At 31.1% G+C, this 23,917-nt stretch overlaps 1 protein-coding gene across 1 annotated transcript in view; it reads left to right on the top strand.

Annotated features, from left to right (window-relative positions):
- The window catches only part of LOC141348553 (kelch-like protein 29), a 215,180-nt gene that overhangs the window by 181,379 nt on the left and 9,884 nt on the right, over positions 1 to 23,917 (top strand). The window contains exon 4 of the mRNA XM_073852833.1: positions 20,879 to 21,026. Coding sequence (XP_073708934.1) covers positions 20,879 to 21,026 — 148 coding nt within the window. The remainder of the gene's footprint in view (positions 1 to 20,878; positions 21,027 to 23,917) is intronic.

The following is a 23,917-nucleotide window of genomic DNA, read 5'->3' as shown; positions in this document are numbered from 1 at the left end:
GTTAGTCAACTAACTTTGTTTTTTTAAATGTTGTTAAAATAAATTGATTGATTTAAATGATAATGAGCTCTGCTCATCCAGCTGACTGAGGGCAGAGATAGGCTAATTAGTCCATCAGCAGTTGTGGGCGGGACTTGAACAATATGACATCATACTACTCAGAAAATCAAAACGCCAGGATAATTGAGACTGTTTAGGTTTTTGGGGGATTAAAAACAGAAGTGAATGGATTTTTATCAATGTAGGGTAGTTGTGTTCACACACTGCTAAGACACATTTATATGCAAACACCATGTAAAAGTGAAATAGGCATCCAATGTCCTCTTTAAAAAAAAAAAAAAAAAAAACTCTTGTGCATCTGTTTCTGTCACTGTGCACCAGTCTTCCTGTCTCAGCACTGTTGTAATGTCACAGTGTATAAAGTTCATCTTCTGCCCGTCTATGACTTTCTCCCTGTGGTCTTTTTGTTGACAAGTGGCAGATATTTTGTGCCCAAACGAGTGGCCATCAGTGGCATTTATAGGCCCCAGCGTGAGGCATCTCACTCGCTCTGGATTGTTCTTGTGACTCGACTTTACGTGAGAGACAACCGTAGTTGCGTGTCATATCAGCAAGATTTTTAATGCTTAATATCTGTCACAAAACTTCAGAGCGATCGTAGAGATTAAATGACTCAGAATGAGTCTTAAATTAAATTTGTATCAGCTCTGTGAGTCAGGAGTCCATTACCATCATGTGCGACTCAAGCTCTGACGGCTCACAATGTCTTGCTTGCCCTGAAATACTTTTAAGTGTCAAAGACATTTTTAAACAATAGGCAGCAAAATTATGCTGCCTTGTAAAATTCCTCGTTTTGATCAAAATATAGTTCAGCCTTGTATCAGGCGATCCTAGAAGGCACTGCAGCGAGATCAGTGTTGAATTTGCATCTAAGATTGCAAACAAGTTCAATTTGATTTAGAAATATCTGCAGTACATGCAATATGCATAAATGTAAATGAATTGTGATTATTGGAGCATGTTCCAAAGACATTTGGAATAAGAGCATTTGTTTGTTATTCTAACAGATATACTCTTGTGCACTTCATAAGAAGTGCTATTTTTGCTGCAGTTGAGCTTAATGCGTTTTGTTGTGTTGCAAGACATGAACATTAACGGAGCTGCTGCGCATGTAGTGCACTTCAGATCACTCATTTATGAGCTTCCATTTTGTTTAAGATGGCGATATTCATACTGACAGCAACAAAGCAACCGGATGTCATTCATTTTCAATTAGAGTTTGTGATTTGAGGCTACAGAGATCCTGTTGACTTGAGCATAGTGTATCTTAATGCAAATCAGCTGTGATCTGATGCAGTGACTGCTATAATAAAGCTTGGTAGTGACCGACATTTTATTTCACCAAGCTTGGTTCTAGAAGTATTTTTCCATCCATTTTTCTTGATACAGGGTTGAAACAAGGTTAATGTGTAGTTTAAAATTTGAAAACGAAAAACTCAAAATCAAAAATGATGGCAGATGAACTACTGACCCATAGTCTAATGTCAGTGTAAAAAAAAAAGAAAATTAAGTAAAGATCATGTTTCGTGAAGATATTATGTTAATTTCCTACCATGAATCTATTAAAACTTAATGTTTGAGTAGTAATATGCATTTCTAAAAACTTCATTTGGACAACTTTAAAGGCGATTTTCTCAATATTTAGATATTTTTGCAACCTCAGTTTTGTGGTCCAGGGTCGCATATGCAAACTGTCTTCACAACAGCCTCAGAGCTTACCTGCAGAAAAGATTTATACAAAGACATTAAAAACCAATGTCTGTATGACGTACATGAATGTGATTTTTACTGTTCAAAATAGAAAAGTGAAGACAGTAAAGCTCATGTGATCTGTCTTTTCATTCAGGAACATCTAGAGTGACTCTGTGACTTCCAGTGATTTTTTTTTCTTCTTCTCTCCCAGCAGTATTCCGTCAGTTCTCAAAGAATGCTGGGAGTTCTTTTTAAGTCTGATGACAAGTGAACCTTGGCAACCCGCGTTTGAGCGTTAAAACCATTCTTACCGAGCACTTACATTTCACGCTTGAGATCCGACATAAGAAAATGTATAGCAGCTCAGCTAAATATGTCAGAACAGGTGCGACAGATCTGGATTCCAGAGTCACACACATTTTCCACTTTGCCCTTTTCCCTCCTCTTAAAACCTGCCTAGATGTTTGCGCTCCACTCAACGTTAATGGTGGTTCACGTGATTCAGCACTTTGCCCAGAACAAATTGCACGCATTTTGGCGTGTCCATTGTTTACTGGGTGTACAGCGGAGCCTGGGAAAACAATGAAAAAGGGATGTTTTTTTCTGGCTCTTTGGGTCAAAATGGTAGTTATGTTCTGTGAATCAGAGCCGCCAGTCTCGGGGCCAAGTGAAAATGGCATGTCAAAGGAGATGATGTGACGCCTGATGATGGATAGAGCTTTCTTCTTTTCTTTCTCTCTTTCCGCTGCCCCCCGACTGTGCCACCATATTCTCGTTGGCCGCAACATGTTGGAAAAGGAAGATGAAATAAAATCGAAAAACCCATTTCGGGTCTGCCAGCAGCATATTCTCAGTTTCTGCATGATCCCTGCAGTCAGGAATTAGTGGAGAGTATTGTTTGTGGCAGGCAGAATCAGTGAACAGGTGGTGTTCTTGAAATGTTGATTTCGATTGAATTTGAATGTACACTGACATTCACATGAAATGACTTGGACTGTGAGAACATCACAAAAACGCTTTTCGCACTGAGACAGGTCATTTTTATCAATTTGTTTTTATAAGTTGCGTATATGAAAACGTATATTCTGATGTTTGATACCAATAGTTTAGTTTTCTTAACAATACAAGAAGCCCTCTCATTTGGTCAATAATATTATAATATTATATTATGTTTGAACATAAGTGTATGTTGGCATTGTGTATACACAACCAGAAATCCATCCAGTGTTTTTATCTCTATAAACAATATCCCCTTTCTCAAATCAAGCCATTCTCAGCTTCTTGGCTGTGTGATGTCACACAGACCAAGGCCACTCCCACGATAGTTGATTGACACTGGCGTTTTACCTTAGATCCGCCCTGAGTGAGCTGTCAACAGTCCGGTGCAGGTGTAGACAAGAATCAGGGCTCGAAATTAACTTTTTTACTTGGTAGCAGTGGTGCTCCCAACTTCAAAAAGTTAGGAGCACCAAAAAAAAATTAGGAGCACCCAATGAATATTAAAGAGCACCACAAATGCCAATTGAGCAGAACAGCCAACACTCGTCCCGGCATTTCTTCTTAATAATGCACCGATCTTGATTCTTCATGGCCGATTCTGATTGCCGATGCTCTACAAGCAAATGGGCTGATTCTGAAAGTCTTTACGTGAATACTCGGACAATTCAACATCATTTTGTGTGTATTTCTCCGTTCATGAGACGCGAAAGAGTAACTTACTTGTGTGCTGTGTGTGCTGCGTGTGCCTAACCCTAGTCTCAGCCTCAGACGTCACGCCCACGGAACGCTGGCTAAACGTCTGATGCATATGGCACACTTAACTGGAAACACTTCAGGAATGTCGAAGTCGTCATCTGATTAGTTCAATTTGATTGGATTTCCGGAACACGCGAGTCTCGCGTTTATTTTCGGTCTGCCGGGAAACAAAGCGCAGACTGGTTTACTCGGGGTTTTGCTAAAAGGTGCTTATGCAGACGACGTTGTTGTTAAACACATTTGCGACGTTCGCGAACAAATTACTGACTTACTTACTGCTTGTTCTCCCTCTTTTTCGTTAACTTTCAATGCTGGTTATTTCAATGACTGACGCCAGTCTGTTGTTGTGGGGACATTTCTACGCCCCGAAACGTGACGCTGAACGAAACAAACTGTGATTGGTTGTTTGACATGTCGGTCAAACGGCCTTATGGGCGGGCCTTGGCCAATTAAAGCTGCCATGAATTCCAGACATTCAGCCGTCAGTCTACGTCAGGCTACGCGAGACTAGCCTAACCCTAACCCTTCTCTTTTGCGTCGTCAAATTTATCCATATGTCTGCTCTTCTCTTACTCCCAGATATTGACATTTTTGAATGTTTTATGAGACATACAGCAAATGTATGCCAGCTTATGTTTACGATCTATCCCACAGGATAGATCAATATGATACAGTTCATATGTACACATCTAACCTCCTTACCGCGCAGCAGATTCTTTCTGAGTAAATCTCTTCATAAATCGTCCCTCACTAACACTAACATTCTTGTTTTTATTTGTTGATGAAAAGTCAATAGATTTTCAACATAGTTTTTGTCATTCAAATCTAACTTTCATTTTGTTAGCTTCTCGTTTTTGTCAGTGAAAAAATGTCATTGACGAATATTAACACTGATCCCTAGAAAAAAATTTTTTTGCATGTTGTAAATGTGCAGAAAGCCTTTTGTGTTTGGTTGTGATGGGAGCAATGCAGCAGTGCTGGTAATGGAGTGTAGAGCAGCTTTTTAATGTCTCAATGTCAACTTCCTTCTACTGGTAAGAACCAGAGTGATTAACATTTTATTACTGCCCTGTTGCTGACCTGGCACCCTCTTTCTGTCTAAATCGCGCTTTAATTCACTCTAGTGTTATTTTTCTCTCTCTCTCTTCCTCCCTCTTGCTCTCTTCTCAGCTTTGACACACACACACACACACACACACACACACACACACACACTCACTCTCTTTCTCCCCACGGCTTCGATCCTATTCCTCCAGCATTTCTACCATGTCAGTCAGATAACATGTTCTCGAACAGCACGTTTATGCCAGCAGGAGCAGATGTTTCCCGCATGCCCCGTCCTGCTGGTCCCGACTGAGTCACTCGCCCACCTCTCTCTGGACCGGCCCACCTCCCCTCCAACTCTCTCTCTGTTACCCAGGAATGATCACTCCTTTCATGGACTGCTGTGAATGAGGAATCATATATGGGAGAGAGACGGACTGCAAAAAAAAAATATAAAAAAAAAATATATATATATTTGTGAAATATTATTACGATGTAAAATAGCATTTTTCCATTTTTATATACATTAAAATTTATTCCTGTGATCAAAGCTGAATTGTCAGCATCATTGCTCCAGTCTTCAGTGTCACACGATTCTTCAAAAATCATTCTAATATGTGACCCTGGACCACAAAACCAGTCTTAAGTCGCTGGGGTATATTTGTAGTAATAGCCAAAAATACATAGTATGGGTCAAAATTATTGATTTTTCTTTTATGCCAAAAATCATTAGGAAATTAAGTAAAGATCATGTTCCATGAAGATTTTTTGTAAAATTTCTACTGCAAACATATCAAAATGTAATTTTTGATTAGTAATATGCATTGTTAAGAGCTCAATTTGGACAACTTTAAAGGTGATTTTCTCAGTATTTTGATTTTTTTGCACCCTCAGATTCCAGATTTTCAAATAGTTGTATCTCAGCCAAATATTGTCCTATCCTAACAAACCATATATCAATAGAAAACTTATTTATTGAGCTTTCATATGATGTATACATCTCAATTTTGTAAAATTTAACCTTATGACTGGTTTTGTGGTCCAGGGTCACATATGCTGATTTATTATAAATGATGAAAACTTTGTATTTAAGCTTGAACCTGTGATACTTTTTTCAGGATTCTTTAATAAAAAAAGTTAAAAAGAACAGCATTTATTTAAAGTAGAAATCTTTTGAAACAATATAAACTGACATTTAAAAGTTTCTTTCTTTCTTTTTAAAAGAAATAAATACTTTTATTCACCAAGGATGTGTTAAATTGATAAAAAAAAAAAAGTTATAGACTCATATTGTTAGAAAAGATTTCTATTTTGAATAGATGCTATTATTCTTAACGTTTTGTTCATCAAAGAATCCTGAAAAAAGTATCACAGGTTCCAAAATAAATATTAAGCAGCACAACTGTTTCCAACATTGATAATAAAAGTAATAAATCAGCATATTAGAATGATTTCTGAAGGATCATTTGACACTGAAGACTAGAGTAATGAGGTAAATTCAGCTTTGCATCACAGGAATAAATTATATTCAAAATATATAGTTTAAATATTTTAAACTGTAATAATATTCCACAATATAATTTTTTCTGTATTTTTAATCAAGTAAATGCAGCTTTAATGAGCATCAGAGAATTCTTTAAAAACAACAAAAACCTTACTGATCCTAAACTTTTGAGTGGTAGCGTATATATGTGACCCTGGACCACAAAACCAGTCTTAAGTGGCAGAGTAGAAATAGCCAAAAATACATTGTATGGGTCAAAATTCCATGAAGATATTTTGTGAATTTACTACCGTTATTATATCAGAACTTAATTTTTAATTAGTAATATGCATTGCTAAGAACTAAGACCCTCAGATTCCAGATTTTCAAATAGTTGCATCTCGACCAAATTGTCCTATCCTAACAAACTATACATCAGTGGAAAGCTTATTTATTCAGCTTTCTGATTATATATAAATCCTGATTCAAAAAAATGACCCTTATGACTGGTTTTGTGGTCCAGGGTCACATATATTAACATGCTGCATGCATAAGGATGTTCAGAAGGCATCCTTGCTTTGGAGAGTTGTAATATAGAGAAAAAGCGATCTGTTAACGTTCCCATTCATCTCCATGACAGGTATCCAGCAGCCATAGACGTACATGACCTGAATGCTGCCAGCTTTGCTTCATGGCCATGTTTTTTGAGCTGGTTTGAGCTTGTGACTGATTTGTCTATATTGGAACTGAGAGCGAGTCTGGCCAAGACTGCATTATTTGGTCAAAAACACAGTGAAAACAGCATAAAGTATTAGTAGAACTTTATTTTTCAACTTCAAAGCTGAGTTTTCAGCATCATTACTGCAGTCTTCAGTGTCACATGATCCTTTAGAAATCATTCTAATATGCTAAAGCTTATTTAAACCATGTATCTGTCAATTACTTGTCACTAATGTTGCAAACTCTGGCAACTTCTTTATTTTTGTCCTCAAAATCACATATTTTATCAATCCCAGTACCTTGTAAACAAGAAGTATTTCTCGGAAGGATTTATAAAAAACACCTGTGTGCTCGTATTCCCAAAAGTTACACAAACCGGCCAATCAGATTAGGACTTACTGGTGTTAAGAAAGTATGCGATATTCACCAGACGGTCTGAGAAGCATTTGAAGCATACTGCACACAAAAATGGCAAGACCTGGCTGTAATTAGCCATTCCGATTGGATTGGCTGGCTTCTATGCAATTTCTGTACAGAAAATACTGTTTTATTATTCCAAAGTCGTATTTACTGGACTTGCCAAAGTTGCAGTTTTCTGGCAGTGATGCTTTTCTAAGATACTGTAGAGTTTAGTTTGAGAAACTTTGTTGGACATAAACAGACAATCTGCTTTTTCCCCTTAGAGTCAAGTTTTTTCTTTTCTTTTTTCTTTTTTTTAAATCATAGGTAATAGTTTGAATTGGTTTTCATTTGTATATTTTCCTTTTTCTTTTTAATTTTAGTAATAAAAAGCCATTTTTATTCATTTTTAAATGTCTATATCATTTTTATAAGTTACAAATAAATACATTTAGTTTAAAATTATAATTATTTTATATAGTAATAATAATATTTTTTGCATTTTTATGGTTTCAGATATATTGTTTGGTCAAATTTACAGTTGTACTATGAAATTTTGTGGGTGATTTGTTTAGCAATTGTTGCTATTACCTGATTGAAAGATATTACTTGATTATTTGTATCCTTTTTTAATATATATATATATATATATATATATATACATTTACATGTATTCATTTAGCAGACGCTTTTATCCAAAGCGACTTACAAATTGGGAATACAACAAGTGATTCATCCTAAGGAGGCAGATCAACATAGGAAGTGCTCAAGAATACCATATATTAGGCATTGTTAGATGAGTAGAGGCTAGAAAGGGAAGATCAAGAAAGAGAGGAGAACAAAGTTTTTTTTTATTATTATTATTATTATTATTGAGTCAAATAGTGTTGAAAAAGATGGGTTTTCAGCAGTCGCTTGAAAGCTGTTAAGGAGTCTGCATTCCGGATAGGGGTGGGAAGATCATTCCACCAGGCAGGGACATTGAACGAGAATGTTCTGGAAAGTGATTTCATGCCTCTCTGTGTGGTACAATGAGGCGTCTTTCACTAGAGAATCTCAGACTTCTGGAGGGAGTGTAGATACGAAGTAGTGAATGGAGGTAGGCAGGTGATGAGCCGGTGGCTGTCCTATAGGCCAGCATCAGTGTCTTGAATTTGATGCGGGCTGTAACCGGTAGCCAGTGCAGGGATATAAAGAGAAGTGTGACATGGGCCTTTTTGGGCTCATTGAAGACCAGACGTGCTGCTGCATTCTGAATCATTTGTAGAGGTCTGATTGTACATGCTGGAAGACCGGCTAAAAGAGCATTGCAGTAGTCCAGCCTGGAAATGACCAGGGCCTGGATGAGGAGTTGTGCAGCATGCTCTGTTAGGAAGGGCCTAATCTTTCTGATGTTGTGCAATGCAAACCTGCAGGATCGAGCAGTTTTAGCTATGTGGTCTTTAAAAGTCAATTGGTTGTCAAAGATTACACCCAGATTTCTGGCTGAAGTCGATGGGGTAATTGTTGATGAACCTGACTGGATGGAGAAGTCATGCTGTAGAGTTGGAGTGGCAGGAAAGACAATCAGCTCAGTCTTTGCAAGATTGAGCTGAAGATGGTGTTCCTTCATCCATGCAGAGATATCCGCCAGCCAGCCTGAGATCCGTGCAGCTACTGATTTATCATCTGGTTTGAATGAAAGATAGAGCTGTGTGTCATCAGCATAGCAATGGTAGGAGAAGCCATGTGCCTGTATGATGGGGCCCAGAGATGTAGTGTATATGGAGAAGAGGAGGGGTCCAAGAACTGATCCCTGAGGAACCCCAGTGACCAGTTGATGAGTTTTTGGATACCTCCCCTCCCCAGGCCACTCTGAAAGACCTACCAGAGAGGTAGGATTTGAACCAGTGAAGTGAAGTCCCTGTGATGCCCAGCGATGAGAGGGTGGACAGGAGGATCTGGTGATTCACCGTGTCAAAGGCTGCAGATAGGTCTAGCAAAATTAGTACTGATGATTTGGAATCAGCTTTTGCAGTCCGCAAGGCTTCAGTGACAGACAGTAGCGCAGTCTCAGTTAAATGGCCTCTCCTGAACCCTGACTGGTTAGCATCCAGTAGATTGTTCTGTGAGAGGAATAAAGTTAGCTGGTTGAATACAGCTCGTTCCAGTGTTTTTGCTATGAATGGAAGGATATATATAATATATAAAATAATATATATTTTCTATTTTATTATTTTAGTTAAATTACTTAAAATATATTTACCTATACTTACCTAAACTCTCCTTTTTATTTTATCATCGTATATTAATAATATATATTATTTATTTATTTAATTATTGTTATTTTTTATTTACCTAAACTTTCAGTTTTATCATTTAATTTAATTTTTTTTAATCTAAACTCTCCTTTTAATTGAAATTAATTTTATTTTACCTAAACTGTCCTTATTTTATTTTATTTTATTTTATTGTTTTACTGAATTACTTAAAATAAACTATATTTATCTATACTTTTTTAATCCTATACTGTCCTTTTATTATTTTATTTTATTTTATTATTTTATTTCTATTTATTTTATTTTATTTTATATAAACTCTCCTTTTATTGTATTTTACCTAAACTCTCCTTTTTGTTTTATTTTATTTTATTTTATTTTATAGATTAATTACTTAAAATATATTTACCTATACTTACCTAAACTCCTTTTTCTTTTGTTTTATTTTATTTTACGGTTTCTCCATGAAATTTTGCGGCTGATTTCCATTTATTTCAGCAGGAATCTCATATGGGAATGCATAGGCGTTTCCTATGCATATTTCACACACATTCACTGACAGAATCTGCTTGGTTTGAAAGTGATTTCTTTGTTCACTATTGACAGTTGAAAATGGACTGTTTTTCCAGCAAAATTTGCTGTACATTTCCTGAATGTGACACTACAGTTGCCTAACAATAAATAGGAGAAAATTATGTTTTATTTAGTCGCTTTATATGAGGATTTCATGGTCAAAGTGAGCAGTTCTCGCAAAGTGAGTGTGGCTATGCTGATGAATGTGTGCCTCTGGTAAGGTTGTGTTTAATGCTCCACAGATGCTGTCAGGTACCTTATTGTGCTCGCAGCCCTTTAAAACAAACAGTAGCTCTCCTTGCGACTGAACTGAATGGCTTCTTCAAGTGCGCGACGTTGCTATTCATCTTGGCTTGCGTTTGATCAAGAGTCCTTAGGTTAGCCAAGGCAGTAGAACAATAGAGGCGAAAAGAAGCCCTCAGGCCCCCCGTCGGACAGAGGGCCATTGTCTGCCGTGCTCCTGCCGGTGATGTGTGGTGTGCTTTGGTGGGTCGGACAGGACGGTGGAGTGGAAGGAGATCTATTGGCGCTGGATCTCCACGGCTCCTCTGTTTGCTTGAAAAAAAGAGCCTGTGTTCGGCGAACTCAACGCTCGTATTCTTCATGTCGGCTGGCATGCGTGGAGAGCCTCGCCGTAACATGAGAGCTTTACAGGACGTGCAAAATCAGGGGGTTTGTGAAGAGGGGCTTGAATCGCGCTCATTATTCCTTCCAACATAAAAAGAAGCTCTTTGTTGTGATGTGAAAACATGATAGGCTTGCAATGGCGAATTTCGTCAATTATGCTGTAAACTAAACCAAAGCGTTGGTAGTTTTATTTTATTTATTTAATTTTATCTTAATATATTTTATAAAAAATATATATAAAATATGTTTTATTTGTTATTTTATTTAATCTAAACTCTCCATTGTATTTTATTTTATTTTATTTATTATTTTATTTTATTTTAATATTTTATTTTTAAAAATATGTAAAATATATATATATATATATATAAAATCTAAACTCTAATCTTTATTTTATTTTATTTATTATTTTATTTATTTTATTTTAATATATTTGATATAAAATATATTTTATTTTTATTTTATTATTTTATTTTATTTTATATGAATTACTTAAAATGTATTTTATTCCATTTAATTATATTTTATTCTATTTTATTTTACGGTTGCTCTAAAAATGGTGGGTGATTTTCATTTATTTTACTTTGTTTTAATTAAATGATTGAAAATAAAATATATTTATATATTTATAATTACCTAAACTCTCAATTTTTATTTTATTTTATTTCACTTTTTTATTTACTTAAAATAAAATATATTTTCATATACTTAGCTAAAGTCTCCATTTTATTTATTTTTATTTATTTATTTTGCTTTTTGTTTTGTTTTTTGTTTTTAGTTAAAAAAATTAAATACAATATATTAACCTATAATTACCTGAACTCTCCTTTTTATTTTATTTTATTTTATTTTATTTTAGTTACTTAAAATAATATTTTATTTTATTTTACTTTTTTATTTACTTAAAGTAAAATATATTTTCCTATACTTATCTAAACTCTCCATTTTATTTATTTATTTTTCTTTTTGTTTTATTTTAGTTACATTATTTAAAACAAAATATATTTACCTATAATTACCTGAACTCTCCTTATTTTATTGTATTTTATTTTTGTTAAAGTACTTAAAATATATTTATCTACAATTACCTGTACTCTCCTTTTTATTTTTATTTTATTTTATTTTAATAATTTTTTACATATACTTATCTAAACCTATATACTTACCTATAATTACCTAACATGTCCTTTTTATTTAATTCATTTTATTTTTTTTATTTTAGTTTAATTACTTAAAATATATTTACGTACACTTACCTGTACTCTCCTTTTTAATTAATTTTTTTATTTTTTATTTTAGTTACTTAAAATAAATAATATTTTCCTATACTTAGCTAAACTTTATTTTATTTTATTTTATTTTTGGTAAATTACGTGCAGAATAGTTATTCATTCATAAATACATACATACATTTTATATTTATTATTATCCAAGTACAAGTGATCCTCCAATGGTTTGTAATGAATAACATACTGGGTTTTGTAATGAAATAGCGTGCACTGAACTGTTTAGTGAGTTCTTTCCTTTATTCCTTGGAACTCAAAAGAAGCTCTTTGTTGTGATGTGAAAACGCAATCGACTTGCAGTGGCAAATTTCCTCAATTGCGCTGCAAACCACTCCAATGCTTTTCTAGTATTTTCAGTTTTGCCAGACAATGCACGCTGTGAATGAATGCATGTATCTTTCAGCTAAGCGTACAGTATGTCGAGGCGGGATTACTGTATGCATACCGGTCTGCTATAACAGAGCTAGTCCACAGCCGTGGCGTACGGGAAGCGGGTAACCATGGTGATATTTACCTCAGCTCCATGCTTGGCTGCGGCACGCTCAGATAAGGTCCTGTTGGAATGGTTTCTAACCAGTCTGCCTGCTGACAGAGTAAGACGTGTCCCCCGGACCTCATTTGTGCACCTGTATGGGGGAAATCACCGTGATTAGATTTTTCAAATAGCCGAGGAGTGATTGACCTGTTATAAGTGCCATACAGTCGGGCGACCGACTCATGCATTAAAAATGACATTTAAGAGATTGCATTGTAGAAGTTGTAGTCTTTGTAATGTGCGGCAGTGAATGTTTAATGGAGGAAACTCAAGAGTGATGTGACACCATTAGCCAGATGAATAAGGATTTGTATAGAGTTCAATTTTATCAGAGAGTATCTTCGCTTGCGTATGACTTCACTAAGAATGAATTGCCCGGTCACTGAAGTCCGGACCCTTTGGTTTTTGTTGCCAACTCAGACAGCTTTACAGAATTTCCAATAGCAATGAATTAGAGAGTTCAATATTTATTTTATTTTATTTTATTAGTTCATTTTAGTTTATTTATTAAAACATTTACTATGAGAGCATGAGTGTGGTTATTTATATAAATTAAACATTTAAAAAAATAACCTGTATATCTTTTCTCTTAGGCATTTTATTAAAAAAATACTGTAATGTTATTATTATTCTTTTGACTAATTTCAACAGTAACCCTTCACTAAATTCTGCATTTTATTTTATTCTTCACTAAACTTTGCTTTATTTTTATTTTATTTTATTTTATAAAAAAAATACTGTAATGTTATTATTATTTTGACTAATTTCAACAGTAACCCTTTACTAAATTCTGCATTTTATTTTATTCTTCACTAAACTCAGCTTTTATTTTTAATTAAAGATACTGAAATGTTATTATTATTCTTTGGACTAATTTTAACATTGACCCTTCACTAAATTCTGCATTTTATTATTTTATTTTATTGTATTTTAAAACGCTGTAATTTTATTTTATTTTATTTTTATTATATGAATTTCAACAGTAACCTTCACTAAATTCTGCTTATTTTATTGAAAAATTCAGATTTTTTTTATTAGACAAATTTCAACAATAACTCTTCACTAAATTATGCTTATTTATTTTAATGTTATTTTATTTTATCTTATTTAAAAATACCACAATTTTATTTCATTTTTAAAATTGATGTACAGTAATCATTTACTAAATTATGCTTATTTTATTTTTTTGGCAAATCCTGTAATTTTATGTTTGTTTGTTTTTTATTTGACAAATTTTAACAGTAATCCTTCACTAAATTATGCTTGTTTATTTTATTTTATTTAAAAAAAATATTTTTTATTTGACTAATTTCAACAGTAACTCTTCACTAAATTCTGCTTATTTTAATTTATTTTATTTTAGGTAAAAATACTGTAATTTTATTTGTTTTTTATAATTGATGTACAGTAATCATTTACTAAATTATGCTTATTTTATTTTATTGGCAAATCCTGTAATTTTATGTTTGTTTGTTTTTTATTTGACAAATTTTAACAGTAATCCTTCACTAAATTATGCTTGTTTATTTTATTTTATTTAAAAAAATTATTTTTTATTTGACTAATTTCAACAGTAACTCTTCACTAAATTCTGCTTATTTTAATTTATTTTATTTTAGGTAAAAATACTGTAATTTTATTTGTTTTTTATTTGACAAATTTCAACAGTAATCCTTCACTAAATTCAGCTTATTTTATTTAATTTTATTTAAAAAAACTGTACATTTTTTATTTTACTAATTTCAACAGTAACCCTTTACTAATTTATTTTATTTTATATTAATTTTTATTTTACTAATTTCAACTCTATCCCTTCACTAGCTTCTGCTTAATTGAACTTATTTGAATATTTTATGTTGAATTTTATTTGATTGAAAAATTAAAATAATGTAATTGTATTTATTTCAACAATTTAGTTCTCAACTCTGGCTCACAAGATCCATTTACCTGTGGAGTTTAGCTCCAACCTTGATAAAAAAAAAAAAGAAGAAAAAAAACTGAAAAGGTTCAAGGTCCTAAAGACCTTGAATTAACTTGCTCGGGTGTGTTTGTTTAGAATTGGAGCTGAACTCTGCAGAAAAAAAATGGAGTTGAATTTGAATTGATTAAATTAAGGGTAATCTAGATGCGATATGTATGCTTATGTATTTATTTGTTACTACACACTGTCTTTATTATAACTGTCCAAGCATTCTAGTCTCTATCGAATTGGTGAATAGTAAATAAGAGGTTTATGTGCACCAAACAGTTGTGTGTTGTTTGTCTTGCATCATGAGCATGTTGTGTGCTCACTGTGTCCTTCACTCCCCACGGACTAGAAAGACAGTCCTCCCTGTAACTAGACACTCGCTACAGAAAACTCCCAGGCCGCAGCCGACTACAAACGGTAAACTACTTTGCGCTGAAGAGCATGAACGCATTTATTTATTTATTCATTTATTTTTGGCTGCTCGGTTTTGCACAGGACACACGCGCGCACACACACACACTATCCCAGGCTGTTTTCTGTTGAGTCAGGGAAGCCATCTGCCACACAGCGATAATGGCCCGCCAGGGACGCGCGGCCTGGTATAACCAGAGATGAATTAAAACGGCGAGAAAACAGCGAATGCTTGGCTATGCTCGAGTCCTACCACGTTTTACAGTGTCTGTCATCACCCGCCCCCACTGATGTCAGCAGATGCCCGTAAAAAGTCTGAAATGTACGTTTTATGCGTTTCTCACCAGGACTGCGGGAAAATTTGATATGCAATATTGTGTTTTGATACAATCGTGCTTATAAAAAGCAGAGCCGGGCGAGAAAGATTTAACATTTGGTGACAGCTGGTCGTAGGAAATGCATAGGATTATTACGGCGGAAAATACCACATCATAAATGATGCATTTTTACGAGGATTAGAAAACACTTGGGAGATGAACAGGGCAAAAAAAATGCAGAAAGCCAGAGGCGGCGAAGAGTTATTAGGCTCTATACGTGTCGAGCAGAGTGTTACTGTCGGTCAACATAAGGTATAAATCAATTCTGACCCGTTAAGACGTGCAGGACAACAACGGCTTTGTTTAGTCTCAGGCCTTTTATGTCCAATTTTTCATGCGGAGTTTGTCAGGTTTTGTGAACTAGGACAAAGTTGAGGTAGGTGGGCTTCGGAAATCTGGAGGGACGGAGAGTCTAATAGGTTGTTTTTTTATCTCCCCGGATCTCTCCATTGGGATTTTTGAGAGAGTTTTGAAAGAAAAGTAGTAAAGTTTGGGTTACTGCTTAGGGTTAGTGCATCTCTGCATGCTGCTGCTATTAATGAGGTTTAAATTTGTGGGTTGAAGATATCACAGCTATGCCATATGGTGTCAGCTTGCTTTCCGGATAAGAACATTTTTTTTATTTTATTTTTTATAAAGGCCCTTATATATTTACAGATGTTTATTTTATTTTATTTTATTTTATTTTATTTTATTTTATTTTATTTATTTTATTTTATTTTATTTTATTTTATTTTATTTTATTTTATTTTATTTTATTTTATTTTATTTTATTTTATTTTATTTTATTTTATTTTATTTTATTATTTTCAACAGTGGTAGCATTGATAAATTAGGTACAGATTTATTTATTTATTTAATTTATTTTATTTTAAAATAATGTAATTTTAATTATTTATTATTATTATTATTATTATTATTATTATTATTATTATTGCATATAGATTAATTTATTACTTTAATTTAATTTAATTAGTTTTATTTTATTTTAATTAATTTTAATTTAATTTCAACAGTGGTAGTATTGATACATTAGGTACATTATGTATTTATTTATTTTATTTTAAAGTAATGTAACTATTTTATTATTTTCAACAGTGATAGCATTATTAGGTGCATTTTTTGAATAATTAGGTGAATTTTTTTATTAATTTAATTTGTTTAGTTTTTTTAAATAATAATTTTTAATTTACTGATTTAATTTGATTGATAAACTAGCTGTGATTTTATTTTACTTTTATCTGCATATTTTATTTAATTTTTTGTATTTTACTCAACCTCAGAACATCTAAATAACGTTGTATTATTTTACCTGTATTTTATGTAATATTTCTCATTTTTGCAACTCTTTATTTATTATTTTACTTAAAAAAATAATAATTAATATAATTAGGCACTGTTTGTTTTCATTTATTTTAAATATATTATATTTAAAATTTTTGCATCTCTTTTTATTTTTATTTATTTATTTTTTTAAATAATTATTGTAATTAGGTGCTGTTTATTTATGTAATGTTAAGTTAATATTTATTTTATATTTTATTTTCTGTCGGCACTGTTATTTTATTATCAGTATATTTTTTGGTTAATTTTTATTTCAGTTTTAGATATTTTAGTTTAGCAATTTAAACTAAATTAAAGGGAGATATAGCTGAAGTAATTTTATTTTATTTTATTTTATTTTATTTTATTTTATTTAGGAGCAAAAAAAGGGTTGAGGAGACTATAAAATGGCATAATAATTTCTCTATTAAAGGTGTTATATTTATTTTATTATTATTTTCAATATATTTTAGTGAACCTCAGGAGGTCTAATTAACTTTATTTTATTATTTTACATTTATTTTATATGATATTTGTAATTTTTGCAACTCTATTTTATTATGATTTATTATTAAAAATGTAATAATTAATGTAATTTGAGTTCTTTACTTTAACAGTTCTTTACTTTATATTTTATTTTCTGTCACCACTGTTATTTTAGTATCATTGAAATACTGTTACAGTTTTTATTAATATTTTGAAACAGTTTTCATTTTTTATAATATTTGTAATTTGCAACTCTATTTTATTATTTTGTTTTTTATTAAAAGTTCAATAATAAATGTAATTTAAATTTAAATATTTTAAAAATGGTAAATGAATCACTGTTTGTTTGTTTGTTTGTTTGTTTGTTAGTTTGTTTGTTTGTTTGTTTATTTAATATTTTTTATGTTTTATTTTATGTTTGTTTTGATTTTTCTATTTACATATTAATTTTAGTCATTTTTTATATTTTTAGTTTTTGCTTTTGCTTAAATATTTTAATTTTGTTTGGTAATTTTTATTCCAGTTTCAGTTATTTTAGCTGATAAATTTAAACAAAATTAAAATGAGAAATAGCTGAAATAATTATTTATTTTAGTTTAAGTAACTTTTTGTAAATGCTTTTAATTTTAGTTTCCATTTTAGTCAAGCATAATATTCCTTCATGTACTAAAATTGTTGTTTTCCCAAGTTCCGTGGCTTGTTTTGTCCCAGAGCTCAAGAATTAGTGCTGTTTTGAAATGTATTGATCAAACTCGAAAGGTTTTTTTTCAGCAGCACTTAAGCCCGAAAGCACACACACAGAAAGCTCCAGCACTTACCGTCTGGAGGTCGGCCCTTTGCATCCGCACGCAGCAGTCATGATGAGATGTTTCGTTTGTTGATGATGTCAACGTGCAGCGTAACCCCACAACAAATTGGCTTTGGGCCGAGGTGACAGAGATGCATGATGGGTAAATTGATGAAGTAAAGCGCAGGTCAGGGAGGATAATGGAAGAGAGGAAAACTCTGAGGCCGGAGCAGAGGGTTGATGACGAGGTCTTTTCCATTAACTCAGGGGTTTGGGAGCAGGGTGAGGTTGCGATGCAGGGTTAACTCGTCTCTCTGGAACTCGCCTCATACACGGGCCCCCGCTCGCACCGCTGCCCCGTCACTCCGCCTGCCTGTTTGACTCCGAATCTCAACTCAATAAAAGTTGAGCAAAGAAAAGCAAGTGAAGCAAAGTCTCCAAACTTCCTCTGCTATTAATCTTAACTTGAGTCTGAATGGCGCTCCCTTTTTTTTCTCTTGTTTATTTTACAGGCTTTTATTCAGCAGCTTCGTTCTCCCACTTCTTCATGCAGAGTAATCAGCAATCGTTCAATCTTACTTAGCCGACACTGAATACAGTATGCTTTGGTGCCTCAGTGCTTTTTGAAAAACACAAACACCTTGTTTTTCATTTTGCACTGTATGATATTTTTGATTATTAAAATTAATGGTGAAAATGGTTGCGAAAGTTTAAGGTTAGTTGTGAATTGCTTGAAAATGACAGCTTCGTTTGGAGTGCAGTCCTGGTATTTTATTTTATGTATTTTTTTAATTTTATTTAATTTAATTTTTTTTATTTTTTTTTATTTTTTTCCAATTTGTTGTATAAGGTTAGTTGTGAATTGCTTGAAAATGGCAGCTTCGTTTGGAGTAAATGTGCAGTCCTGGTTTTATTTTTTTTTATTTTTTTTTATTTTTTTTTTAAACAGCCAATTCATAAAATAAAATAATAATAATAATATAATAATAAAATAAAAAATTACTGAAAAATAAAATAATTACATTTATGTCATTTTTAGCAATTCACAAATAACCTTAAACAGTCATTTCACTATATAAAATAATAAAATCAAATACAATAAAAAATAAAATAAAATAAAAGAAATGCTAACTTTTTTCTTTTATTTTATTTTTATTTATTTTTTTCAATTTGTTGTTTAAGGTTAGTTGTGAATTGCTTGAAAATGACAGCTTTGTTTGGAGTAAATGTGTATCACTTATTTTATTTTATTTTATTTTGTATTATTTTAATTTATAGCGTTTTGTTTGATTATTTTATTTTATGAATTGACTGTTAAAGATTAATTGTGAATAGCTAGAAAAATGAAGTAAATATGCATTGATTATATAATTTAATTTAATTATTTAATTGTATTATTTTAATTTATAATACTGTATTTTTTATTATTCTATTTTATGAATTTACTTATTTTATTTTTTTTATTATTAGATATTTCATTTGTATTTTATTTTATGAATTGGCTTTGTAAGATTAATTGTGAATTGCTAAAAAATGACACCTTAATTTGGGGTAATTTTTCCTTTAAAAAATAATTGTGCATTACATTTATTTTATTTTATTATTTTTATTTATTGTATTTAATTTTATTATTTTATATCGGGAATTGGCTGTTAAAAATTAGTTGTGAATTGATGAAAATGAAGTAAATGTGCATTGATTCTTTTATTTTATTATTTTAATTTATAATACATCATTTTATTAATTTGTATTATTTTATTTTATTATTATTTTACTTCATTTGTATTTGATTTTATGAATTAGCTGTGTAAGATTAGTTGTGAATTGCTAAAAATGACAGCTTAATTTGGGGGGACTGTGCATTACGTTTATTTTATTTCATTATTTTATTTTATTGTATTTGATTTTATTATTTTATATTGTGAAATGGCTGTTTAAGATTAATTGTGAATTGCTACAAAATTACGTAAATGTGCATATATTATTTTGTTTATTTATTTTCATTTATTGTAATTGATTTTATTATTTTATTTTATGAGTTGGCTGTTTAATTGTGAATTTCTAGAGAATGAAGTAAATATACATTGATTATTTTATTAGTTTTTTTGTAAATCATTTTATTTTATTAATTTACTGTTTAAGATTAGTTGTGAATTTCTACAACGTGATGACTTAATTTGGAGTAATTGTGCATCCCTTATTTATTTTATTTGTTTATTTTTAATTTATTTTAATTGATTTTATTATACTTTTTTATGAAGTAAATATATTAAGTAAATGTGCATAGATAATTTTTATTATGATTTTATTTTATCTTATTTAAACTGTATTTGGACATGTCCCAATTTTTTTAACAGGGTTGCCAAGAAATACAAATCTCATATAAAATACATGTAAAATAAATTGACTTAAGAAATATTTAATAAGACCTCCTAAGGTTGATCCAAATATAAAAACACTCAAAGCCATTTAATCTTCCTAATATTTTTGGCCTTGCTTTAAATCTCATTTTATGGTACACTGTAAATGGAGGAATTTTAATGAAGGCGTTTAGTAACTGTCTCCATTTCTAGTTTTCCTACTCTTATGCTAAATAATTAATCACCAATCCTAGTCTGACATGAGTACTTCTAAGAACTTGAGAAATACTGATTATAAGAGCCAGACTCCCTCACAATGTGTAATTAGAGCCTCGTAATTTCAGCCGTGCAGAAAACGCAGAGGAAATCGTAAAAGCGGAAACCTGACATAAACACACAAGTGTCATTTACATATTTTAATTACAGTTATTCAAATTTATTTTAGGGTGGAATATTACTTTTTTATCGTGAATAGAGCGTAATCAGAATCTTGAATTCGTGACAACATAAAATGACCCATTAAATCCAGGGTTTATGGAAGCTACAGTAATTGGCTCTGCTTTTTCTAATTTATCTCTGTTTTCCTGTGTTTTAAGGTGCTTCTTGCGTTTGAATCTTTTTGATTCAAACGGTCTGTTCATTTGCTTGGTGTGATTGGCTGAAAAGTACCATTGATAGAAGCAGTTTTGTGTCATATAGTCTGATCTCAATCGTATGTATTGTCTCTTCACAGGCGGCGGGTCTTTCTCCTGGTGAGACGCAGACTCCGAGTCTCCTTTTGGCTCCTGGAGTGAGATGGGGCCAGACCCCCATCAACCAGTCCACCCCATGGGAGACTGACGAGCCTCCCACCAAGCAGCACAGAGAGAACGACACCACAGGTGCGTCGACCCCATCTTTCATACAGATGAGGACAATAGACAGGACACAGAATGTTTTCTTTGGATGAGTTGCTCATGTTATGGTATTCCTCCTTTGAAAGTCACTTTGGATGAAGGCTGCAGCTATATGAATGATAAATTCAATCATAAAAAGGTTTTTAAAAACAGAAAATCTTGATTTCATTTTTAATAACATTTTCTCAATGGATTTTGATATGAGCTGGTAATACTTCAAAAAGAACATTTAGAACAGTTTTCTTTTTTAGAATGTCAGCACTTGATTTTTTGAAAGTCAATTGATTGAATCTAAAATACAGTAAAAAATTTATATTGTAAATGTAATTTTAAATGACATATAACTCAATTTTAAAATGTCAGTTTCTAATTGAATGTATTTTCACATGTAGTTTATATAGTGTAAAAAAAAATATATTGTGCAATTTAAGTTACATTCAAAAGGAAGTTTTCTTTTAATTTATTTTTTACATGTAGTTTATACAGTAAAAAAACTATAATATTGTAAAATATAAAATAAATTTAAAATGGCTGTTTTCTAATTGAATATATTTTCAAATGTAATTTTTAGTATTTTATGGTTGTTTTCTAATTGAATATATTTTCAAATGTACTTTTTACAGTAAAAGATCTACAAAAATCTAATTTTCTGTTTGAATGTTTTCACATGCACATGCATGATTATACCGTAAATAAAATATTGTGAAATATAACTCAAATTTAAAATGACCATTTTCTGTTTTAATGTATTTCCATGTATAGTTTATAGTTTTAAAATATTGTAAAATATGATTGCAATTTTAAACGACAGTTTTCTAATTGAATATATTTTCAAGTGTAATTCTTAGTAGTTTATGGTTGTTATCTAATTAAATATATTTTCACATGTAGTTTATACAGTAAAAAACAAAACAATGAAAGTATAAACTGTGAAATATGAAAGTTTTCTATTTGAAAATATTTTTATAAATGTAAATTATACAGTAAAAAAATAATACTGTGAAATCTAACAAAAATTTTGAAAAATCTACAAAAATCAAATTTTCTATTTGAATGTTTTCACATGCACATGAATGATTATACCGTAAATAAAATATTGTGAAATATAGCTCAAATTTAAAATGACTATTTTCTGTTTTAATGTACTTCCATGTATAGTTTATAGTTTAAAAATATTGTAAAATATGATTCAAATTTTAAACGACAGTTTTCTAATTGAATATATTTTCAAATGTAATTTATACAGTAAAAAAAGTAATATTATAAATTATAGATAAAATTTAAAATGACTGTTTTCTATTTTTGTATATTTTTTAAATTTTCATTTATATTTCACAATATAATTTTTTACTGTATAAATTACATATGAAATTAATTCCAATAGAAATTTACAATGACCATTTTTTATTTAAATGTATTTTCACCGTAAAAAAAACTATCGTGAAATGTAAATAAATTTAAAATCACTGTTTTTTATTTTAATGTATTTTCACATGTAGTTTATACAGTAAAAAAAGTAAAAATAAAAAATAAAAAAAAACGTTTTCTAATTGAATATATTTTCAAATGTAATTTCTACAGTAAAGTAGTAATATTGTAAATTATAAATTAAAATAAAAATACATTCAAATAGAAATGGTCATTTTAAATTTAAGGTATATTTCACAATATTATTATTAATATATATTTTTAATATAACTCAAATTTACAATTACCATTTTCTATTGGAATGTATTTTCACGTGTAGTTAATACAGTAAATATTAACAATATTAATAATATTATGAAATATAACAAAAATTGAAAAACTAAAATCTATTTGACTATATTTTCAAATATAATTTATTTCTGTGATGTAAAGCTGAATGTTCAGCAGCCATTACTTCAGTCTTCAGAGTCACCGATCCTTCAGAGATCATTACTAATATTTATATATAATTATATTTATTGTCAATGTTGAAGACAGATTTTACAATTTTTATAATATTTATAATTATTAAAATATTTAAAAAAAAATTAATTATTATTATTAGTTTGGGTTATTTTGGAAACTCTAATATTTAAAAAAATAATTGTACATATATAATATATTTTTATTATATGTTTATTTATTATTATTAATTCAAATAATTCTAAGTAGGTGCTTCCCTAAACAAACTGCAGTGTGGACAAGTCATTTATATTTATATTTATATTGTGTATTTTATCCACTTCAACGTGAAAGTAAGCCTATGGGCGAGACTTCCGGTTCATTAGCCGTTATATGGAAATAATGAGAAGAATAACAGCGTGCAGTAAACGGTAAAATTGTTTCCACTACAAACCAGTATGTTCATAATTAAGATAATGCATTGAAATAATATGGCAAGACACCAATTTGCAATATCAAGCAGCAAAACTTTGTACAGCTAAAAATAGCTAGACATGGATGAAACTACAACCCAGACCCAAAATTAAATTTTTTTTTGTCGTAAGTCTGCTCTTACAGCAAAAAGAAGGTGGATACACTTATTCATCATCCAAAGTAACTTACAAATAAACTACATCACAATAATGTCTTAGTTTGATTGTGTAAAAGGTGTGTCTAGAGTGGAATACACTCTTGACCAATCAGCATTGAGGACTAGAACTGGTCTCAGATGAATGAAGTTAGCATATTGACATACACTCAGTTTCCCTACTCAAATGAGCGTTTTGACTTTTTAGATATTGCTTTGAAACTCATCATGCCGTAGCATCAAACACATGAAATGGAGGCAGTAATGAGGGGCCGGCCAAAGTAATGCACTTTACACTGACATTTCCTCGCATCAAATCTGAATGATCTGTTAATAAAGACACACTGCTGGCCTGACTGGGCTCTCCTGAGTGATTATA

Source organism: Garra rufa, chromosome 13 (genome assembly GCF_049309525.1).
Source record: "Garra rufa chromosome 13, GarRuf1.0, whole genome shotgun sequence".
Lineage (NCBI taxonomy): Eukaryota > Metazoa > Chordata > Actinopteri > Cypriniformes > Cyprinidae > Garra > Garra rufa.
Note: the sequence above shows the minus strand (reverse complement) of the source record. Positions and strands in the feature narration are given on the sequence as shown.